Below are 23,730 nucleotides of genomic sequence, written 5' to 3'. Positions count from 1 at the left end.
TGGATCCACACATGTGTGTAGGCATATATTTTTCACGACCTACTTTAATAAGGGTTCAACTTCCCCTCTAGCCCATCACCCACCAGAGGTAGTAGAAAAGAAATGTTATGAGGATACAGGGGGAGGTGGACCTATTTAGACATAGTTCTTTGGGGCAATTCCACTCTTCCTTGTTCTCAGTCCAGTCTACTAGCAAACACCAAATACGCATCAGCAATTTCAATTTAGTCTGCTCAGCGGACTAAACACTGCACATGAATCAGCAAGGCCAGTTCAATCCAGAAGAAACCGTGAGGCTTGCCAACTGGCCCGAGTCTGCAGAAGCTGGGCAAAGCCACAAGAATCTCAAGAGAAGTTCTTTGGTGAGTTTCTCTCTATGATGTCACCATAAACAAAGCCCAGGAAGCAATGTAAGGCCAACTAATACATGGATGTCGTCAGCAAAGACTAGTGAGGCAGAGCAAGGCAAACCAGTGCTTGAGCTCCCATTGTCTGTGGAGTCATATTTATATTCTTCCTAAAAATCGTGTATCTTTTCACACGTCTGCTATAGCAAAACATCCTTAAACATCATTATAACCTGACTGAGTCTCCAGAGAAACCACCCATTTCCCCTTTCCTTGTGTGTTGATCATTTAGAGCATATGATCTGGTGACGTGGCCTAGATTCAGAAAATGCCAGCCATTGTGAATACATATGAGATTATTGTTATTATTTTTCATTGTTATTGTTTTCAGGAAAGGGACCAGTAGTATTTGGATGTCGTATTACTGCATAGCTTCTCAGCTATCAGTGGCCACAGGGTTAGACTTCCATTGATTCTGTAAAGATGCTATGGCATGTCATTCTTTATTCTTTTCAGTTATTGCTGCCTTTATCTAGAAGATGTGACTTCTGTCTATCCATTTGGCAGACTCCTACCCACTCATCTATCTTTATCTGCAACATGCCTTCAAACAAGTAATACTTATTAATGTTTTTACACAGCCTGGACATTGTTTGAGTTTTCTTTTTAAGGAGTAACGATGACTTCTGCCCACTACTGTTACCAATTTGGTGGTGACACTTAAATGTTATTCATTAATTTCTGCTTATTTTGAATTTTCTATTGCTTTAATATTGTAATAAATTATGTGATCAAGCCCATCCACCATGCCCCATTTCTTCCTTCCAGTTTCTTCCCTGTCACCTACACCACTTAATTGCTCTCAATTTCAATTTCATGTGTTCTTTTTTTTTTCTCATTAAGCCCTGAATTCGCTTAGTTCACCAGTGTATACATGGGTATAGTCCATGTGTTGCAACTTGAGTAACTTCTCAAAGACCACATTACTAAAAACAAAAAACAAAAACCAAAAAAAACCCCCAAAAAACAAACAAACCGTTACTTTCCCTCTCACAGAAGCTATTTCTACCAATAGCTCTTCAGCTTGGTGTGTGACATCATGACTCCCCCAACCCCTCCAAGCTTGGACTTTGTCTGATGTAGTTTTTTTTTTTTTCCTGTGTTGCTTGTTAAAAGGATAAAAAAGTGATTCTAAGCAAAGGCTGACTCCATTCATATATTAGCTTCCTTTTAAAATGCTGCACTAACACTTACACCCACTGAGCTAATGGCTCTATAATCTGTGCCTCCTAAAGGTAAGGGGTATCGTCTTTGTTTACTATTAGCTACTTCAGAGACTATTGCTTCCATTAGACAGGGATTTGCAGGGTATTCTCTCTTTTCAATGCTAAGGGTGAGAGCTGTAGTTCATCAATTAGCAATCTATGGAGTTAATAAATTAGTTTGATGCTGCATAGTGGAAGTAAAGCATGAGCCATGTAACAAGCAAAAAATTCAACATTAGAAGGGATGAATGGCAAAGATAAAGGAATATGCAAATGATTTCATAGAGAGAGAGAGGTGCTTTAAGTGAGATAAAGCAACTGAAAATACCAAGTGTGTCTTTTCATTCTGTTGGTGGAGTCCCTGAGCAGGAAGAAGGGACTGAAGAGTTAACTTCCAAGGTCAAGTACGTAGACAGCAACACTTCCAGTTATAAAATACTTCCAACGTATTCCTATGGTGTCTCAGTGATGTGATTTACTAATGTTTTGGATGTAGAGACCATGGCCAGCATTGAGAAGCAGGAAATCCTAACTTGATTCTTCGGTCTTAGGGTTTTACTGCTGTGAACAGACACCATGACCAGGGCAATGCTATAAGGACAATATTTAATTGGGCCTGCCTGGTTTACAGGCTCAGAGGTTCAGTCCATTATCATCAAGGCAGGAGCATGGCAGCATCCAGATAGGCATGGTGCAGGCAGAGATGAAAGTTCTATATCTAAAGTTCTTCATCTAAAGGCTGCCAGTGGAAAACTCATCAGTCAGCCAAGACTAAGGTATTGAAGCCCACTCCCACAGTGACACACCTACGCCAACAAGGCCACACCTCTAAGTAGTGCCAATCCCTGGGCCAGGCACATACAAACCATCCCAATATCCCTCATTATTTTCTATTCAATAGTAATAGTGGAGTATGATGTTTGTGGCTGACTCTTTTCCTCTGCTAGCCTGAGAGTGTAAGATTACAAGAGTTTAATATAAGCACTCAATAGGATTGAATTTGTAGAATTGTATTAGAAGTGGTTATGATAATAAATTTATATCTTCTGACACATGTAGCAGAATGCAGATCATTCTCTATCCCTTGATTTTTGTTAAATGTGAGGTGTGACAGCCAGAAGTAATATGATTTTCTATGGCGATTTAAAAGTATTTTTCTATGTTAGAAAAAAGAGCTTGGCATATAAATTTGATGGAATGAGAGTCATAGATGTGTATGAAGTAATTATATGACTTATAGTTATACAAAGTAATTAAGCTAGATATGAATTTATGAAGACAGTGGAAGAGAACTTTTTCACTTTGGAATGTGCCATTCTTTTAAAAGTTCACTATGATCTTAACAAGTAACATTGTACATACTTAACAGGTTGTGTTTGGGAATTTATGTACAAACATATATGTATGTGATAACAGTGAATGAAAAAAGAGACCATGGATTTGAAGGAGAGCGTGGACAGGTATTTTGGAGGGGAGAATGTTGTAATTCTCAAAAATAAAATAGAAGTGCCCAATAATAAAATCTTTCCGAGACAAAAACCAAACTATTTGCTGTTGTTTCACTCAATTCTGACGTAAGTGCAGACCTGATTTTAAAAGATATAAATAGTTACTTTGTAAAAATGAATTTAACAAATCATTACTTTAAAAAAAATCTGAAAAATATTTTCCGCAATATTGTCCATGTCTAAACATTGGTCAAGTGAATGGATTTAGGGGGCATTTGGAGCCACAGTTTTCTAAAACTGCACAATCCAGCATCATGAGCACCTAGGAAAGTCGCTCTGCTGAATCTTTATTGAGATTAATATGCTCCTTGAGTCACTTAACTTACTCTTCTCGTAGACGACCAATTTATTTCATTTTCCCATTAATCTACTAATACTGCCTACTAAAAACTTTAGCTTCTTGCTTATCCTTCATCATAGATGCTATAAAATGCCTTTTCTCGGTGTTTTCTACAGTAATCTTCCCTTGATTGGCAACTAGGAATTCTTTATTATGACGCTTTTTGAAAACGAAGTCATTAGTAATACTCATCTATAGTTATTTGCTTTTGAGGGAAAGATTCTGATATGTTATGTGGATAAAGAGTATTTTGGTTAACTAATATTTTCTATGAAACAGCAAGTAATTGTAATATCACAGACAATTATAACTCTTTCCCCTGAGTGTAAAATTGGTAGCACTTTATACTCTGCTCCTGACTTCAGTGTGAGCTTGCCAAATCCTGTCAACGTTTCCGGCAGAAAATGGACCTTTTGGAAAATGTGTTTTCGGGGGCTGGTAGGAGGTAGCTGAAAAATCCTTAAACTGTCACTCGTATTTATATGCATTTTTCCAGGTTGATCAAGAGCAAATCTTTAGTGCCTTTGACTCAAAATTCTATTTTGAGCTTAGGTAATCTCCCTACTTCCTCTTGGCTTCAGTTTTCTAGAGCTTTACAGGCAAATTTTGCCTTCCGTCATCTAAGGCATTCCAGAACAAGAGACAGTTAGGTTGACAAAAGTGTCTTTGATCACAAAGCTCTTCGTGCGGGTTTGTTACGAGAAGGCTATTTCAAACAATAACAAAACTTATCCTGTATATTGCTGGTTTGCCTTTGGGTAAAGGGATTTAGTATAAATGTTGTAGTTAAGAAAACTGGCCTAGTCTTTGGTTGAACGCACACAGAGATGCTATGCTTTTCAAACATCCATTACATCATCCAATCCTTTTTTAAGCATTGCTACAGCTTCTTATGTGAAGGTCTTAAAAGCCAGAGCTGGTTGAGCACTTACCATATACCATACAGCTTTCCCAAGCATTCTCTGTGTAATTTCTCAGTTACAGAATGGATCAAGAGCTACTACAGGCATGAGCTCCCTGAAAGGAGGTAAATTACTGGAGATATTATCTAAGTCTCCCAAGAATCACAGCTGACCAAAGATCCTTCTTGAGAAGATTCTGATCCCCATGCTAGGATCCTTTCCTTTGAACCAATGCCTCCCTTTTGGTAATACATGCACTCTTATTTAGAGACAGAAATAATTTTAATTGATTTAAATTTAATGTCTTGGGATTTTCCACAACTTTTCAAACATCTGTCCATGACATATCTTCATGTAGTTGATATATATACAGTCTTACACTTTGAGAAGCAGAGCGAGTCAACACGCGTCTTCCCAAGCCTGCTCTTTACTGCATCTGTGTAAAGAATGAGGTCATGTGTCTACACTGTCACCCTGTATACCTGCACACTGCTTTTGGAAAAATGCTCTAATGGTTGGGCATGTGAGTTCCATTCCTTTTGCATCACAAAGAGAAATCTGCCAACTCAGGTGACAAGTAAACTGTACAATGAGATGAAAACCTTTTCGGAGGTTGACATTCAGTGAGTCCTAAGACAGCCAACATCACACATTTTCCCTAGCAAAGTCAAGAGGGTCTTGGAAGTTGACAGTTATAATTTATTCCTGATCCAAATTTCTATTATGTTGTCTATCCAGAAGAAAATTCTTTGAGAGCTTCTAGTCTGAGTCACCCTGGTGCTCTTGTGGATATTTTCCTATTAGTGGCCCACATTTTCTACTGAAATTGCACATTACTGTCAGGGAGAAGAGATTCCATTTTGTAATAATACCAAGGCACATATGTGTGTGGACTTCAACCAGAACACTGCTCTTCTCAAGCTTGGGAATGGTCCAGTCCCCTGATATGCTTGTCACATGCATTTATACATACAGCCGCATTCTGCTGGCAACTTGCCAGTGTCTGGCCATTTGTGTGTTTTCTCCCTTCCAGCCAGTTTCGGGATTCATATAATCTTTTATGGACCATCTCTTGTCGTACCAAGTTATAGAAGAAAATGTAAATTAATACTGTTTCACTGATGTTGTCTTTAATAGATCTTCCTTTCTTTGTAAACCACAGAGTTATTCAGCGAAAATGGCTCAAAAGTCATTCCTAACTGAGTGGAAATTCAGTTAGATTTAGTTGTCAAATATATCTTTTTTGTTTCAAATAAATCTTCTGAGTTGATGCGTAGCCCTACCTGACCCCTAACCCTTTAAAACAAACAAACAAACAAACAAAACAGGTCTTCCTATAAGCCCAGGCTGGCCTCAAACTCACTGTGTAAGTCTGTCCTGAACTCCTAATCTTCCTGTTTGCACTTCCTATGTGCTGGGATTACAAAGAATTTTGTACCGAATTAATCTTCGTAGGTTGCCAATCCCTTAGGATGTGCTAAACTAATAAGAATTTCTAAATAGTTTTCTGCTTTTGAGTTTTGTAAAGAGAGGTCTTAGTCATGCAGTTCCAGCATTGACTTGAACGTCCATGTCTTTGAGGCCTGCCCAGCTTTTCTCCCATCTGTTAGCTCATTATGCCACCTCCTCCCGAATCCCCTGACTCACTCAGGCAGAAGTGATGTCCTAACATCTATTTCTGCTCTTACGTACCCACTGTACATATGTCTTCTGAGAGCCCTTAGAGGTGGTGAGTCCCCGCCTCCAGAATTGCCGTGGTGTGATAATGATGTGTAAAACAAGCATAATCTAATTTTATCTTTACTTACCCCGACCATGGTGTACCAAGCCTACAGTTGTCATGTCCTAAAACATGATGAATTGATGGTTGGGTAGATCTGTGAACTTAGCTTTATAAAGTATAGTTGTAGGTAGATTTGTGTGTATGTTTTTATACATGTGTGTATCCATGTGCCTCTGTGTATATCCAGATGCATATGTGTGTACCCATGCATATGGAGGTGGAGGTGAGAGGTACACTGCAGGTGTTATTTGTCAGAATTTGTATTTTTGAGACAGCCAATTAGGCTAGACTGGCTGGCAAGTAAGCCCCAGAAACCCACCTGTACCTGAGCCCTGGGCTGGGATTACAAGTCCTTGCTACTACTCCTGTGGGATTGAACTCAGGTATCATGCTTGAAAGATAAGCACTTCACCAAGTGGTGGTCTCCCCATCTCATAAGCTGTGTTTTAATTAACTCCATGATTCCTCGTGGCAATGTCATAACACAAACTCTACAGCCGTATTCATTCTCAACCCAGCATTGCAAACCACATATCTATTCTTTGGGCAAGGTACTTAGCCTCTTTGTACCTTAGTTTCTTCCTCTACAGAATGGGATTTAATATGATCTCAGGCATGTTATAAGGATGTAATGTGACAGATAGTACTTGTAAAATGCTCAGAACTTGGTCAGGAAAAGTAGAATTTCAGTGTGTTATGACAACGGACTAAAAAAAGTCAATCAATTTTGTTTGGTAAGCAAAGGAGATAAATGTAAACTTTATTCTTGACAGGTTCCCAGGTCCTGAGCTATGAAAGATGTCTTTGTTAATGCTCTCACTGTTAGGAGTGTCAGGCCGCAGTAAGATCTCAGGGATGCTTCATGTGATGGGACATGATGCTACAAGAGCTATTATATTAGTCCCCTGATTCAAGTGAAGACTTATGAATGGTAAGAATTAGGACAAATCATAAGATTTGTCTAAACCAGGAAGTGGTTGTAGGTGTAATTCCATTGGAATATAGAACATAAACACCATTTTGGGGAAAACTGGAAATGACTTTAGGATTTCAATATATACCTTCAATACAAATGGAGCACACTTTCTAAGAACTTTTCTAGAATGTTCTTCATTTGAGGGGCAACTTTAACCTTGATATTACTTCCAGAGGAAAAACAAAAGTAGATCCATTTCCAAAGTATTAGTTTTATGCATTTTAGTTCATTAGTAGTACACAGAGTACAGTTTGCTGATTTTAGGTCTCAGCAAAGTTTCTCAACTTTGCCTTAGCTTCAGCTGAGCAGACCTGAGGAAATGGGTCAGTTTTCTCATTGATTATGGAATTTAAAACCAAATAAGCAAAAGAAGATGAGAAGGACAAGGGAGAAGAGGAGGAGAAGCAGGAGGAGGAAGAGGAGGAGGGGAAGAGGAAGAGGAAGGAGGAAGAGGAAGGAGGAAGGAGGAGGAGGAGGAGAAAGAAGGAAGAAAGAAGAAAGAAGAGGGAGGAGGAGGAGAAAGAGGAGGAGGAGGAAGAGGAGGAGGAGGAGGAGGAAAAGAAGAAGGAAAAAAAATAAAAAAGTTCAGGGGTAGGGAGAGTGTTCTCTTCTAGAGAACCCAAGTTAGATTCCTGCACCTACAAGGCAGCTCTCATCTATCTGAAATTCCAGACCCAGGGGCAGGACAGCCTCTTCACCCTCTTCTGGTCTCTGTGGGCACCAGGCACACAGATGGCACACATACACACAGGCAAAGCCCTCAGGTAGATAAAATAAAAATATATTTTAAAAAACCAAAACCAAAAAAGTGATTTTCTTTTGAAACAGTTATCTTGTCTTTAATCTGAATTTTTTTTTTTAAATTTTTTTATTGGATGTTTTATTTACATTTCATATGTTGTCCCCTTACCCCATCCCCCACCCACCCAGGAACCCCCAATCCCCTCACACCTCCTCCTTCTTCTTTGTGGATGTAACCTCTATCTACCCCCCCACTCCCACCTCCCCACCCTCAAAACTCCCACCCCCTGGGGCATCCAGCCTTCATGAGGTCAAGGATCTCATCTTCCACCTGTGCCCAGCAGGGCCCTTCACTCTTATATATTCAGCTAAGGCCCTGGATCCCTCCATAAGTGCTCCCAGGCTGGTGGTTTAGACCCTGGGAGCTGTGGTTGGTTGGTATTGTTGCTCTCCTCATGGGGCCACAAATCTTTTCAGCTCCTTCAGTCTTCACTCTAACTCCTCCATTGAGAACCCCATGATCACTTCAATGGCTAGTTGTGAGCATCTGCCTCTGAATATGTCAGACTCTTGAAGACCTCTGAGGAGACATCCATATCAGGCTCTTATCAGCATGCACTTCCTGACTTCCACATCAGCATCTACCTTTGGTGACTGCACATGGGATGGATACTCAGGTGGAAAGGTCTTCAGACGGCCCCTCCTTCAGTTTTTGTCCCTCGCTTTGTCTCCATATTTGCTCCCTTGAGTATTTTGTTGCTCCTTCTAAGAAGGACCGAATCACCCCCACTTAATCTGAATTTTTAACTGCCTCATTTGGGATGGATTCTGTCTTTCCTGGACTAGACTTAAGGAGTTCAATTAATTAGATCTTTGATTCACTGCTGAAGAGGATGAAACTCATTCAAATCAGTGACTTCCTCTGGCTGTTTACCTTCGAGGTTCTCAGGTTTCTGTTACGGAATCCAGTGCTTTCTTTTTGTGTCCCCGGTAAATCATCAAAGAATTTTATGTCTAAATAAATTAAGTGACTCCCCGCATCCTTTATTGCTGAGGCTTTTTACCAAAAGAAATGAAATGGATTGAAATTGGGGAATTATTTACATCTGGCTTTGTCCTCTTGGAGAGCATTTGGATTTCAGAACAGGTGGCACCCAGCCAGTGACAAATGGAGGCACTGAGAGCCGCTTGCCACCATCGCTTACCTTTTATGGTGTCCAAGGATTTTTCTGCTCTCCGTTGTGACCCAGCTGCAAAACAGCTGTTGTTTGGGCTCTTGCCTTTCTACTCTCACAAGACAGCTTTCCTAACAGTCCCCAAGGGGCTTAAACTTCTGCACCAGTGTCAACTCTACGCTCTGTGAGCTCCAGAGAGGCCTTGAGGGTCTGTGCAGCAGCGAAGCACCCCTTGTTTTTGTCAAACAGTTGGATTGAAGCAGCCGAGTGAATGCTTATGACTCTGTTCAAGAGTCAGCACCCTTTACAGCAGCAGGCCTGCTGGGTGTTTGGATTTGTTGCATTTGTTGCTGTGAGCTAAGACCCAAGGGCTTTCTGGCTTCATTGAGTCCTTAGAGGCATTCTGCACCTTAACGAACAGCGGTCTTCCTGCTGAACGCCATTTTACTGCATTTGGTACCATCTTGTGGGTTACAGAATGATGGTTAGACATGTAATTCCTTGCTTTTGTTTTGGGAGAGGAATTTTGTTGCCACTGATGGCTTTCAGCATGTCTTTTTGGCTGTCATTCAGGCCTCTGTGCTTTTTATCACCCATCCAATTATTTATTCTTATTTCCCAATAAGAATACGCATTTATATAGTATTTGGGGGACTTTCCAGCCACCAGAACTGTTAAGAAATCAATTTGTGTTGTTTATTTTTTTAAAGACTTAGGCTTCAAGCCCTCGCTTTGTCGAGATAGTTAACATTCTTGGTGCATTTTGACCATTTACCTTGTATCTGGCCTTTGGCTTAATTGTTGATTAAACATTCTTCTAAAGTGGTTTACAATTAGAGAGGGGATTACAAATGGCAATTAGAGTACAGAAGTGTCACAACCAAAGTAGGAATCAAGTGGTAAGCGTACCTAGAAGGAGAAGGCCCAGTTTGAAGAATCTAGGCACTTAAAATTTGGCCACAGTATCTATAGATGTAAAGTTATTTAGAAAAGCTCAAAATTTGGGGATGGGAGTCATTTACCTTTATAATTTTCAATTAGACTGGGAGAAACTGGAGGCGAGGTCTGCTTTGATATGTAAAACATGCATCTCAGAGTCTTGAAATGCCAAGATGCAGGGGATACACAGGGGAACCCCACCCTCTCAGAGAAGAAGGGGAAGGGGGAGAGGGGAAGTATTGTGGGAGGGGGTGGCCAGAAGGGGCCAATAAATGGGATGTAAGGTGAATAATTAAAAAATTAAAATTAATAAAAATATAAGTAATTTAAAAAAAAACATAACAGCTCACTCCACTCACCAAAAATTAAAATAACAAACATTTAAATAAAATAATACTTGAATTATAAAAAAAATAGGAATCTCAGTCCCTTATCCTTGGGGTCCGAAACCAAACATTTACTACTACAGTTTTCTTGAAATATATTTCACCTTGCTTTTAGCCATTTGATTCAGAGTGATTAACACAAATTTTTGACATCTCAAATATCTCCTAGATAAATCACTAAATAATCACTATCATTCCTAGGATTGATTTCCTAATCTTAGGCTATAAACTTAGTCTTCTGTTCTTTAATACCTTCCCTCCACTGCTACTGTCTGTCCTGCTTAGGGCCATATGTATGTCCTGTATACCATTCTGAGAAGATAGTTCTGTTTTCTGTCATGCCAGGCATCCAGTATTCACTTCCATTTCACCTTGCATAGCCCTTCTGCCTCCCCCTCCCACCCCCACCACACACACATTTTATCCTCGTTGTCTTTATGGTGATCAGAGGACACAGCCTACAGCATCTCCATATGACTGTAGACAAGTTGTTCTCTGCTCTGCTGTTCTCTCCTGCTGTCCTTTGCTCTTCTCACAGGTATTTCCTTGTTCTGCCCCTCCTTAGCGTTCCTTTCAACCAATCAGATACATCTTTTGATCTCTAAGTCCAATAACAGTTCCTCTGGAAACTTTACCTGTGTGCTTTGACTAGGTCAAACCAGATATTTATTCTTTAGGGTTAGTCCATCCTAATACAGCTGCTATTTTATATTTACCAGGACTGGAGTTATGCCTGTTATTAAAATCCTTTTTTGCCATAGTATTAACAGTATTGCACATATACTGGGTACCCAATATTTTGTAGAATTAAGGGAATCACTAAACATATATAATGATTTACTTAAGTCAATTATTTTACTTAAAAGTAGATGAATATTTTTGTTCTTTAACTGAAAGGTTACATAAGGATATGTAGCTTCAAGGCAGAAGCTTTGAGTATATTTACCTATGGTTTAATTATAAAGCTGATTAAAACAAAATTTCTACTTTACTAGAGCTTTGTCAGGCATTTTAATGGCATATCTACATACTGTTCCCACCAACTAAGATTATGGATGGATAAGAGACAATGATGAGATACTGGGTTTAACGTGACTATGAGTTTGGCTTAACAATGCAGTAGTCAAAGGAATTTGCACAGATGCAGTCTAAGATATGGTTCAATCTTATCAAATTAATTATCTCCCCCAAAAAGTTATTACAGTATGTGTGCACAATTCCTTTAAGCTTTAGGAGAAGATATACAAATGAACTGATGTAGACAGGAAATTGGCATTATACAATAACAAGAAGTCTGAATAGGTTATGCACCTTCAAATTGTGCCTTATTTGTAGTGTTGCCACTTTATTTTTATGCCTTCTCAATTTTACTTACCCATAGTTTCAAAGCCATGTGGAAAGCAACAAATTTGAATATTTAATATTTTCAAACATTCTAAATACATGCTTTTGAAAAGCAATGGACCTGCGTTTTTGTGCATGCGTGTTTTCGTAAAGAGATATGAAAAATATCTATTGACAACACACAGAAACCTGACAGACCAAGATACAGTTTTGCCCAAGTCAGTATGATGAAATATTGAATTCATTGAAGTTAATTGCAGGAGGATGGGTGTGAGGTCATTTCCAGTATTATTTCCAATCCTCCAGTATCCTGGGTGATGCACAGGCAGCCAAGTCACTGGAAAGTCCCACCGCTAGCCTAAGAGGACTCTCACAGATGCTGTATCATAGGGTCATTACCTCATCCGGCCTCCCAGCTTTTGTATACCCCAGCATCCCAGGACTATTCACAGCTGTGGGGAGTGTGATGGAACAGTTGGAATCTCAGAGACGGATGGAGGACTCTCCTCATGTCCACAAGGGATTATTAATGGATAGGACCTTGTATGATTCTCCTGCACCTGCAGTTGTGTGGCTTTCCTCTGGGTGATCACAACTGTTTTGATTTCAAGAAGGTACCACAGCCATGTCACACATGGAGGACCTTCTAGAACATTTCTTATCATTTGAAATAGTCACTGAAAATAGTCCTGAATGCTTGCATTTAATGCTGTCCTTACTTGCTTTTCTCTGTTATTAGAAACTTTACAACTATAAGTAGGTGATGTCTTTTACATTTGATTTTACCATTTGATTTTTTTCTCTTGCTTGGCCTTTCTTGCAAGTCTCCTTTCTTCTCATGTCAAGCATCATATATTTTGGTCTTTGTATTTCCTGTCCACTCTTGGTGTGTGGCCTTTGTATAGAGCCTGTCTTTATGACTTAGTCCTCCAGAGTCTATGTTGCCTTGACATCTCAAACAAATAAAACTAATAGCCTTCTCCACATGCTTATTCCTACTGATGCACTCACAAATCTTCCCTATGAGAATAAATACTTCCTTCCTTTAATTCAAGTGATGCAATGTAAAATCGTGGAGTCATCCTTGAGTGTTTCTTAATGCTCTGCCCACACCCGATCCATCAGCCACTTATCGTCGTAAGAAAAGATTATTTCATCTAATTACTTCACAGCTCTCCCACCATGACCACCCTCAGGTAGACCACAAGGATAAATACCCTGGAAGTAGAATGGAATGCATTCACCACTCCAAGTCTGGAGCCTTTGCTTAGGTATAACTCAGATATTCTACTTAGACTACTCCTGTGTTTTTAATTGCATTAGTGAATTAACTAGTCAGTTCAGTCATGCATGCATATGGGGTGGAGGATAACTTGTGGGACTCAGTTTTCTCCCACCAGTGTGGCTCCTGAGGGTTGATCTCTGATTGTCTGGCTTAGTAACCAGTGTTTTTATTCTCTGGGCCATACTATTGGAGTCTCTGTTGTTTTCCTATGTCATCAGATTTCCCTGTGCTAACTTCAGCAACACATACAGCACAAACTGAAATGACCCAGAGTGGATGACTGTGGCCCCTGTCCAAAGTATGGCACATATGTACTGGAACATTTCAATGCAGTTCCCAGAGTCTACTCAACTCTTTGTTAGTTAATAACATCAAGGCAATAGTAGATAACAAAAGATCATGTGACATCCAGTATCGAATCTGGTTTTTCGCTGCCAAAAATGAAACTAGAAGCTCCCAAGTCAACACGTAAGCCAACTGAGCCCTATACAACACATCCCTCTTCTAGACTTCCATATGACTCTCGAGGGATTTAATCTATTGTTTGCTGGTATTTTTCTTGATAGCTCCCAATAGTCTATATCTGCTAACTCTTTTTGGCCTGCTTTCTCATTTTGCACTTTGATAATCTTTCGTGTGTCACTAAGGGTCTTGACCATGTGATACTCCCAGCTGGATATTGTACTGTCCATTTGCTTGCATTATTGTTTAATCAAACATCATAATCAAAACTGTGTTCTGGATTTTCTGTTGACTGTCTAGACTAGACTAAGAGCTAGTTAGAACACAACTAAATAGAGAGCTACAAACCAGTAGGGCCTTAGTGTTGATTACCAAGACACTCATTACTATAGAATCTATGCACCCTTCTCATTTCCCTCTCAGTAGCTTAAGATAGACCGTGTTTATGGCCACATAGCTTGACCACTAATGAAGCACTGATGTTTTATACACTGAGTACTTTTTCCTTCATCAGCCTTGAAACACAGATGGACTAAGCCTTGGGTTCAACTTGCTGTTGAAATCTCAACTGAAAATGACTCAATGGTAGAGGTGATATAATTCAGACACTACAGTAAGATTATAAACTACAATTTCTACTCGTCTCTAACGCTTAACAGAAAATCAGCATGTACTTCTTTGTCTTAAAAATTTTTTCCATGAGATCATTCTTATTGGAACACCGTATTCAAGTCCATGGTGGTAGACACTGAGTTTATGTAAACAGGGCTACAAGGAAAACACTGACCAATGGCATGCGTTGGCATCTGTTTCCCTAGAACAAATGCCTGTAAATATAACTGACCTGCTGGAATAGAGCTATGGTTTAAAGCCTTGTGAGGTCCTCGGGATTGCTTCCCAGGAAGATTTTATTACATTTGACTGCATTTTAGTGAAGCATTATATGGATGGCTATTTTGTTCCCCTAGGGTAGTGGTTCCTAACCTTCCTAATGCAGAGACACTTTAATGCAGTCCCTTGGATTGTAGGGACCCTGACCACAAAGTTTTCATTGCTACTTTATAACTGTAATTTTGCTACTGTTATGAATTATAATATAAATATCTGTGTTTTCCTATGGAGTTACATAACCCTTGTGAAAGGGTCATTGGATACAAAGGGGATGCCAACCCACAGGTTGAGAAACATTGCCCTATCATGGTGAGGTTTTTATTTGTTTGTTTTTGTCTCTACTTTCTGTCATATGTACATACATATACTTGATGAATCATAGGAATAGTTGTAAGGATTAGGAACCGCATATCAGATTGAGTAAATTTTCTTTAAAAAAAATTAAGTAGTTCATACCCAAGCCGGATGTGATAGTATAATTCTAACATTGCATTCAGTTTTCTGAGTACTTAAGCAAAAGGTTCCAGAATTATTATGTGTGTTTGTAAAAAAAAACATGCTTGTACTATGATGGCCATATATTTTGTAGTTGAAAGGCATTGCTTAGCCTTTGAGTGAGATGCTACTGGCTGGCAGCTTGTTTCTGAGCTACTGCAGTATCAGCACCAGCTTAATAAGTAAAGCAGCTGGAAGCAGATGGCATGCTGTGGAATACACTGTATAAACTTAACTCAAGAGTATCTTACCTGGATTTGTTTCATTGCTCACAAACAGATGAGGGCTGAGGAGGGAGGGCAAGGCGTGGAGGGGTGGGATGCTGGCCTTGTTGCTTTGTTTGTTTCTCATGAACTTAAACAACCTTGTTTGTGTGTGTTTTTAATACTTAGCACACTCCTGCTTTCTTGTTTTCTCAACACTTCATTTAATTTCATTCATTCATTTATTCATTCATTTCATTCAATCAATCAGACTCTCATGTATCGCAGGCTGGACTAGAACATGCTATGTAGCCCAGGATGGCCTCAACTCATGATTCCCTTGCTTCAACCACCTGAGTGCTGGGATTACAGGCATGTCCTGTAATTACAGAGATACCCGGTCTATATATAACTGTGATTAAACCCAGGATCTTATTCACAACAGGCACTTATCAGATGAGCTATATCCCAAGCCTCCAAAATATATTTTTCTCCATATTTTAAAACTCCCATTGCCCCAAACTAATAATAGTTGAAGTAGTAAATTCGATCATATGCAATATTGTTTTCCATTGACTGAAACCTTTTGTTCCTAGGGCTCAGTGGTGCATCTGCCTGGAAGTTGATTGATTCTTAAGTTTCGATACTTTTTTGAGGTGTTTCTCTTCTTCATTGTTTGGTGTTTCACTGAATAGAAACCAAAGCAGATCTCTCTCTCTCTCTCTCTCTCTCTCTCTCTCTCTCTCTCTCTCTCTTTCTTTCTTTCTTTTTTTTCGGTAGAAGTGCAGTATTTTCCCCCAGAAAGAGAGATCTCCAGGATGCTCTTATGTTGGAGATTACGGGTCTCAGTTTTCTTTAATAACTGAGTCCCACCACAAACCACTGTCCCGTGAGTACTGATACACACTTTTATAGCTTCCTTCTGTGGTTTCACCAGGGAATGATACATGAGGATTTTTTACCACATAGTTTATGGTGACATTGATTCATGATCTAGTTTCTTCCTTTCTCTCCTTTTAAAACCTTAAGTGGAAAAAACTTCAAAGCCTTTTTTTTTAAATGATAATCATATATACCAATTTTTGGGGCACTTTACCACTGATAGCTTTTATTAACCTCTTCTATAAATTCTGAATATTAGTTTTTTGGTGATCTAGAGAATGAACATGTGCTTTGAAGCTATGTATACAGCAATACATATTATTTTATTCTCAGCAGCACTATATTATGTGTGGGAGTGCAACTTTGCAAAATGTCCTCTTAGTGTTCTCTCCTGATTTCTCGTTTGTTACTGTGGATCATTGTGAGGAAGGAATGACCACAGAAAGACTTCATCAGTTCATAACCAGCCTGGATTACATTACTCCAAGACAACTAAATTTATTTTATGAACGCATCTCTCCATGTTGTTGCTGTTTTCCTGTCGTGTCCCTCACTATTTGCTTAAAATGAAGGCTAAGAAGGGAAGGTAGTGTCTGATTAAGTCCCAGGTTAGCAGAACTTCAGTTCTCAATGATATCAGCGATAATAAATAATCGTTGCTAAATTTTCAAGTCGTGATGTTGTTTCTTCACTGGAAGTACTCAGTGATTGCATCTGCCAAGGAACATTGATCAGTGGAAGAGGAGTATAAGAGGATGGCTGTTGCCTTCACCACTTGGGACTCATGTTTGTTCCCTCTGTACCCCAAAGAGAACACTTGCAGCTTTGTAGACCCTGTCACTCATTTTCTTCGTGTTCTCTCATTTCAACTTTACTCTGTTTAACATTTGGGATCACTGAGCTGTATGGGGTGAACTTTCCCTAGTGTACAGTGTGTTTGAAGGATCAGAGACAAGAATGGCCATGGGGAAGAGCTCTTGTTCAGCACCGACCAGGACTCTTTTGTTTCTCTACTTTTGTGTGAGTGTCTGCGACTGGGTGTGCATTTGTGCATGTGTGTGTACATGCATGCACACGTGCATTTGCTGCTGGCAGTTGAAATTGAACCTACAGCCTTGCATTGGACCAGTGAGTTATATCCATCTGCACCCCCCATTTTTAATATATTATTTTCGAGACAGAATCTTTATAAATTTCCCAGGTTAGCCATGAGCTACCATAGTAGCCCAGGCTGGCTTGTGGAACGTGGTGTCCTCCTCCGGTTTCAGCCTCTTGACTATAGGAGAACTCTTAGAATTGCAAGTCTATTACCTCTGGTCCACCTTGCTGTTTTTATAACTTAAATGTTTCCCTCAGATTCTAACGGTGGGTGTCCTGAATATTCATTTGCAGACACACACACGCTCAACCCACTTTGCTCTGGTGTTAGAAAGGATGAGCAAATCCTTTTTCTGGATTTAGAATTTCTACATCAAAGCCATTCCTAGCTCATGTGCCTCTGTGTGGAACAAGTATAAGACAGGCGGAATGGAACTGGAGGATAGGAATTATACTGCATTTTCAATCTCAGTGCGTAACTCCTGTTGTTGGCAGTAATAGCTGTGATGTGAGCTGAGGGAATACTTAGTAAGATAAAATAATAAAGAAAATAAAACACTGAATGAAAGAGCTTGGCAGTAGCGTAGTTCCTAAAGTCCTCATGTTACTGAGCTCAGTTCTCAGTATGGAGGCTGGGGCCTGGCGAGGGAGCTCAGCCGATTAGGACACTTGCTGCTCTTCCAGAGAACCCAGGTTCTGTTTCTGGAACCCACATGGCAGCTAATATAAACTTCAGTTCCAAGGGATTTCACATCCTTTTCTGGTCTCTGCAAACACCAGGCATGTACATGGCACACAAACACACACACACACACACACACACACACACACACACGGAATACCCTCACTCATGTGAAATGAGAATAAATAAATGTTTAACATCTGAGATGGTCTTTGGCCTCCCGATGCATCTACATATATGTACATACAGTTGCACTAATCACACTTAAAGAAAACAGAAAATAGTAGCGATTTTTTTTTTGTTTGTAAATCTGGTTTACTCTTGTTATTTCTATGAAACGTTAAAAAAACCACTGTCAGTTCCCCAGTCCCGTCTTTCAATCCTTCGACGAGCTCAGCATCATCTTCTTCTCTTCATGATGTTCCCAGGATCCTGATATCAGTCTTTATTCTCAACAAATTCTCCTTGGTCATTCTCATTTAGATTAAAAATAAGTGCTTTTCCCTAGTGATGTTTATCTGTAAATATTAGTATATTTCATTCGTGCCCAATGTTTTTTTTTTTTAAATAAATCCATCATGATCCGTCACTGAAGCATCCATTTTCTCTATTTTTCAAGGGTCGTAAGAGTGAGGCTGAAAAGTTCTTCTTGAAGGCTATTGAGCTGGATCCTACCAAAGGAAACTGTTACATGCACTATGGTGAGTGGCAGTAGCTTTTTCAGGACGTCCACGTTTGCTGTCATTGCTGATGTGAAATTTCAGTTCTTTGCTGGTCAAGGACCTTTGAGAGGAGGTTGGCTTCCCCTTTCCAGATTCAGCCTCATGATACATCAATACATCCTTCCCTTGTCATTGAAAACATCACATCCAGGAGGGATCTGCGTTGTATTCTCCTTTGGCTAATTTCATTGGCCTTTAATGGAGAAGGCAGTTTTCCAATTGTTTCCTTCAAGTTCACTACAGAGTTTACATGAGATCTCATCAGGAAAGCATCTAGCTCTTTGTCTGATGCATAGTTTATAATAAAAATATTAGCTTTAAAAAAAATTCTCTACAGTAATGTATTGTTCACGGAGCATGCCAACTTGATGTTTTAGGAGTTTACATTTTGGCCTCAATGGCTTGCTTTCTGGAAGATATGAATGTATACCAGGCTGTAAATGCCTAAGAGTGAGGCCAAGTATGGGCTATAGCAAGTCTAAGGAATGCCTGTCTCATACCATTTAGCTTTGGCTGTAATCAGTTCAGAATGAACTTATGTAACACTCTATTATTATAGTGAGTCATAAGTTTCGACAGCAAAAAAAAAAAAAAAAAAGTATACAGTTGTTTGGTGTGGGATAAGATGTCTGTTTCTACCAGATTTGCAGATAGGTTGCCTCTCAAGGATCAATAACAACAGCAACAACAATAAGCATATTCTTTAGCATATCCCTTGGGGAACAAAATATTGATTTTTCAAAATAATGACTGTTGACTTTAATGTGTTACGTATTATCGAGTAGTAAATTTAAATGTGGACAGAAATTACATCCATGGAAAATATAGCTAATATGCCTGTATAGTATTAATTCCTTCTCCCAGTTGTCAACTATTAAATCAAACCAAACCGACCAACCAAACACCTAACCAAACAGCAAAAATCAGGAATGGCCAGGAGTGTTTGAGAATGGAAATAAGAAAATGGTTGAAAGTGAGGCAACCAGACATGAATTTTTTTACATGTGTGTTGTTGTGTGTATATGCTTGTGAACCTAGGCTGGTGACACCTGTTTCTGGCATAATGCATGATGCAAAAACATGTATCATTCTATGATCTACTATGCTTTTGATCTGTTACCACTGTATGAAGGTAACATTTGGATAATTCAACTCCACCTCAGCATTTATTTTTATTTTCATGAGTTTTCCTTTATGAAATATTTGAAATCTGGGTGTTCTCATCCCTGCTATTGTGAGTTCTGCTATGAAATGTCAAGTTAGCTCCATGATTATTTTGCTAGAGCACGGAAGGACTGTTGCCAGGGCACTTTAGGAAATAGATGTTCAGTCCCATACCTTTCTGCTTACGTTTTCTTTCTTTCAAGCTGGTTCTACTTCGTGTATCTTCTGAGCTAATTTCCAATATCATTATGTAGTAAATCCTGACAGTGAATTACATTATATACTGTTCTTGATGCATTTGCATGACCATTATTACAAATCACTATTAGAGTCAAGTGTGTGGCTCAGTGGTGCAGTACTTGGCTAGCAAAGGTGAGACCTGATGTTCAGTCACAAGTACTGTCAAAGGAAAAGAAAAGGAAACTGTTTTTAACTTCAGGTTTCTTGAGAAATTTTGAAAGAAAAAGATCACTGTTATATTAATATTAAGAGTTGCTCTCTGTCTTCTCTGGCTAGTTCTCCTTTTCACACTGTGTTTTTAAAACATGGCATTTTCTGTGGCATATTATGCTCCTGGAGTTTTTGTTATTTCTCCCACAGAAATCTTGTTTTGAATTTGGTTCACTGGAAAGTGCAAGAAAAAAAATATTTCACTTGAAAACTAGTGATAACTCCTGTCTTTAAATGTTTGTGCAAAAAAACCTGAATTCTTCTAAATTCTATTGAAATGTTTTTAATTTGAGGGTTATAGAAATAATTAGAACTATATTTCGTTTTTGTGAGAAGGACGATTGCATGATTCAACATAATTTTAAGAAACTTTATAATATTCGGTCTTTCCTCTGCTTTTAATTATAATTTGGAAAGACTTAGCATGAGGCATTAAAAAAAATAGTCGAGTGTAAGTACGTAATCGACAAATGCACCAGAATTCTCTAATAGAAATTGATTTGATATTTTAAACTTGCAAATTATTTTTAATTTGATTTTAAATCAGTCTCCTGTTTTGCAAACAAACAGAATCAAGCCTGGAAAAATTAAGATGGTTCAACCAAATTCAGTGTAGCTTGTGCATCTCTCAATTATTCAGTGTTTCCCTTTTATATCATATGTTCTCTTTCCTTTAATATCCTTAGGCATTATATCAGATAGGCAGACAAATAGACATTTTTTCAGTAGATCTTTATGTACAGAATCTATGAATGTTGTGACTTAGCTTAATATTTATTTATTTGTCTGTTTATTTAGTTAGTTAGTTAGTTAATTTAGACAGGGTTACTTTATGTAACCCTGGCTTCCCTGGAACTTTCTCTGTAGACTAGGCTGGCCTCAAACTCACAGAGGTCTACCTGTCTCTGCCTCCTGAGTACTGGGATTAAAGGCAGTATGTGCCACCATTCCAGGCCCTTAATTTAAAATTCTTGGAGAAGGATTCATTTTTATTTTTATAAGATGTATTGACTTGGTGCAAGACATTGGTCCTTATTCATCAAATTCTGTAAAGTTAACATTATGATGCCATCTTCAGAAGGTGATGAGGTAGAAGGTTTAGGCTATGATAGGGAGGTTAGGTATGCCATGCCTCTATGAGCGGAAGATGTGTGTGATCTCCGAGAGCATGCAAGCAATTTAAAGACTTAGATGTCAATAGGACAACTGGAATTTTCAAAGGTCCAAGGCAAGAACAAGGGAATACTTACAGCAGTAAAATCGAGCTCCTGTGACTCGAACTGACGAAACCAGATGAGTAAGTGGAAGAAGAAACTGCAGAAGAATTAGAGACCCATGAGACATTGAAATGCAAGCTAAGGACTGTATCTTCTAGTGCTAGGATGGACCAGATTGAGAAGATAGACAGAGATGTTAAAGTACAAAAAGGAAAAGTCTTTAGGGAGTCATTGCTGTTTATTGGGGAAGAGATGATACTTCAGGATTGGGAGTTATTAGGAAAGCACTTACATTAAAACTCTCCCTCCTTTAGATAATTCTGTATTAAGAGTGGGAGGTTTCTATTTCCTCTTTTCAGTGACATCAATACCTACTGTATTGTTGAATCTCCAGTAATGGTTCCTGCTAGAACTGAAAACTTATTGAAAGGATGTTCCCTTTGAATTTTCATTATTTTTACCCAAGAGAATTTATTGTATGTCTCTCATATCAGTTCCTTGGCAACCTGCTGAAAAAAAAAACAATGTTTTTTTTCAATCTCCCTAAGGATGTTTATACCCACAGATTGAATGAATAAAAACAATCCCTTAGCTTGAAAATAAATATTTAAATGAAATGTATGTGATCTGTGATTGGAGACATTTTAAGATGCTTTCAAATGTCCGTGAGTGGATCGTCGTTTTATGAGAAATCCACTCTCTCGAGCAATTATGTGCTTTTACTTTGGCTGTTAATGATACGAGTGATTTGGAAAATATAGTTCAGTTGTGACTGGGCAGACAGAATTGCAGGAATTTATATTGGCTGCATTTTGGTGATTAAAAGATGACGTCTGAATATACTGTCATTTCCTTCTAGTTTACACCCATTGGTTTTGTGTCTGAAGGAAAGAATTGTAGTGAAGATTTTGTTTTATTGCAGTTTCGCCAAAGTTTCATTTGAAAGTTTATAAAAACTGGTTCAAAGAGAGTGAGAATGTTGGCCTCCATAGTTTTTGGAGGGGAATTAGAGACGTGGATTATAGTCCTGGACTGAAAATCTAAACGTTGATGTTGACTCTTAGATGCTTTCCAGCATTTAAATTTTCTGTTACTGTAATAACATATAAAACATTGGGTTTTTTTCTTCAAATTTCAGCTCAATGTTTTAGTTCTGATAAATGTGCAGAACATAGATATCAAACTATGATATCAACTATAGTGTAACATTATGTTCATATATATTATATTTATGACCTTTTGTAGTATATTTCCATGTTTGTGATGCATCTTGGTGAAGTTTGATTGATGAATTACAGAGTGATGTCTGTTATGGATCAAGGAATCCCCATGGATCTGTTTGGGTCCAATAGGAATTGTCTTCCAAAAGAATGAAGGTTAAGATTAGAATTCCTTCTTCAAAATCAAAAATGATATTTTAGAAAAGCCATGTAATAAGATAAAATACATTATAAATATGTGCTTTGGGTACACAGAAGCAATTTTGATTTGACTAAAGTATGTTGGTATACATTTTAAAGCAACTACTAGGTATATGTTTTATTCAGTGTTTTATTACTTTGAAAAGACACCGTGACCAAGGCAGCTCTTTAAAAAAAGCATTTAATTGGGGAGTTGCTTGTTTCAGATTAAGCATTTAACATAATTATTATCACAAGTGGTTTTGCAAAGAGCCACCCAATATATTTTTGATATTTAATCAGGGCAATACCATAACGTAGGTCATTATTTAATTTTTAAAATTACTCTCTTTCCGAAATGGTCAAAACTGAAATAACACACAGAAGATATCCTCTCATGATTGCCATCTCCTCGTGATGCTAATTATGAATAGACAGATCCTCTTGTTTCAGGGCTCCTAGAGGAAAGATCAAACATAGTCTTTTACCAAGTTTTTCTCATACTTACTTCTTAAAATGAAACTTAAATATTTCATAAATCATCCTATATAAAAACAAAGTCCAAATAAATCCAAAGCTCAGTGTTCTGGATCTAAAAGTAGAAAGAGGACGAACGTGACAGACCAATGAGGAAAAGTGCTCTTACATAACAAGCCTGGTGACCTGAGGTGGATCCCCAGACCTCATGATGGGACCAGAGTCCTGCCTCCCAAAGGTTGTCCTCTGGCCTCTACACACGAGATGTGGCAGGCACACATCTGTGATCATACACAAATCATGCATACGTACACAATAGTGAAGCTAATGAACTAATGAAACATAGTTGAAGCAGTCGGAGAAGTGAAGTATTGCTCTTCCAGTAATTTACACGGGAAATTTCTGAGTAAGAAAGTTGCTTAGTTAGTAACTACCATTTTCATCAATAGTGTCACAATGGTCCATTCGTACATAATGGGGTGAATTCATGAGGTCAGAAGATAATCATACTAGATTCAGATTCAGGAAACACTAGACAGAATAAAGCACTAGATAGATAGATAGATAGATAGATAGATAGATAGATAGATAGATAG

At 38.6% G+C, this 23,730-nt stretch overlaps 1 protein-coding gene across 1 annotated transcript in view; it reads left to right on the top strand.

The window, feature by feature from the left end:
* The window catches only part of Tmtc2 (transmembrane and tetratricopeptide repeat containing 2), a 385,985-nt gene that overhangs the window by 284,160 nt on the left and 78,095 nt on the right, over nucleotides 1-23,730 (top strand). The window contains exon 9 of the mRNA XM_028754557.1: nucleotides 18,324-18,405. Within this exon, the coding sequence (XP_028610390.1) occupies nucleotides 18,324-18,405 (82 nt within the window). The remainder of the gene's footprint in view (nucleotides 1-18,323; nucleotides 18,406-23,730) is intronic.

This window comes from Grammomys surdaster, unplaced genomic scaffold (genome assembly GCF_004785775.1).
Source record: "Grammomys surdaster isolate TR1022 unplaced genomic scaffold, NIH_TR_1.0 126028, whole genome shotgun sequence".
NCBI classification, from domain to species: domain Eukaryota; kingdom Metazoa; phylum Chordata; class Mammalia; order Rodentia; family Muridae; genus Grammomys; species Grammomys surdaster.
Note: the sequence above shows the minus strand (reverse complement) of the source record. Positions and strands in the feature narration are given on the sequence as shown.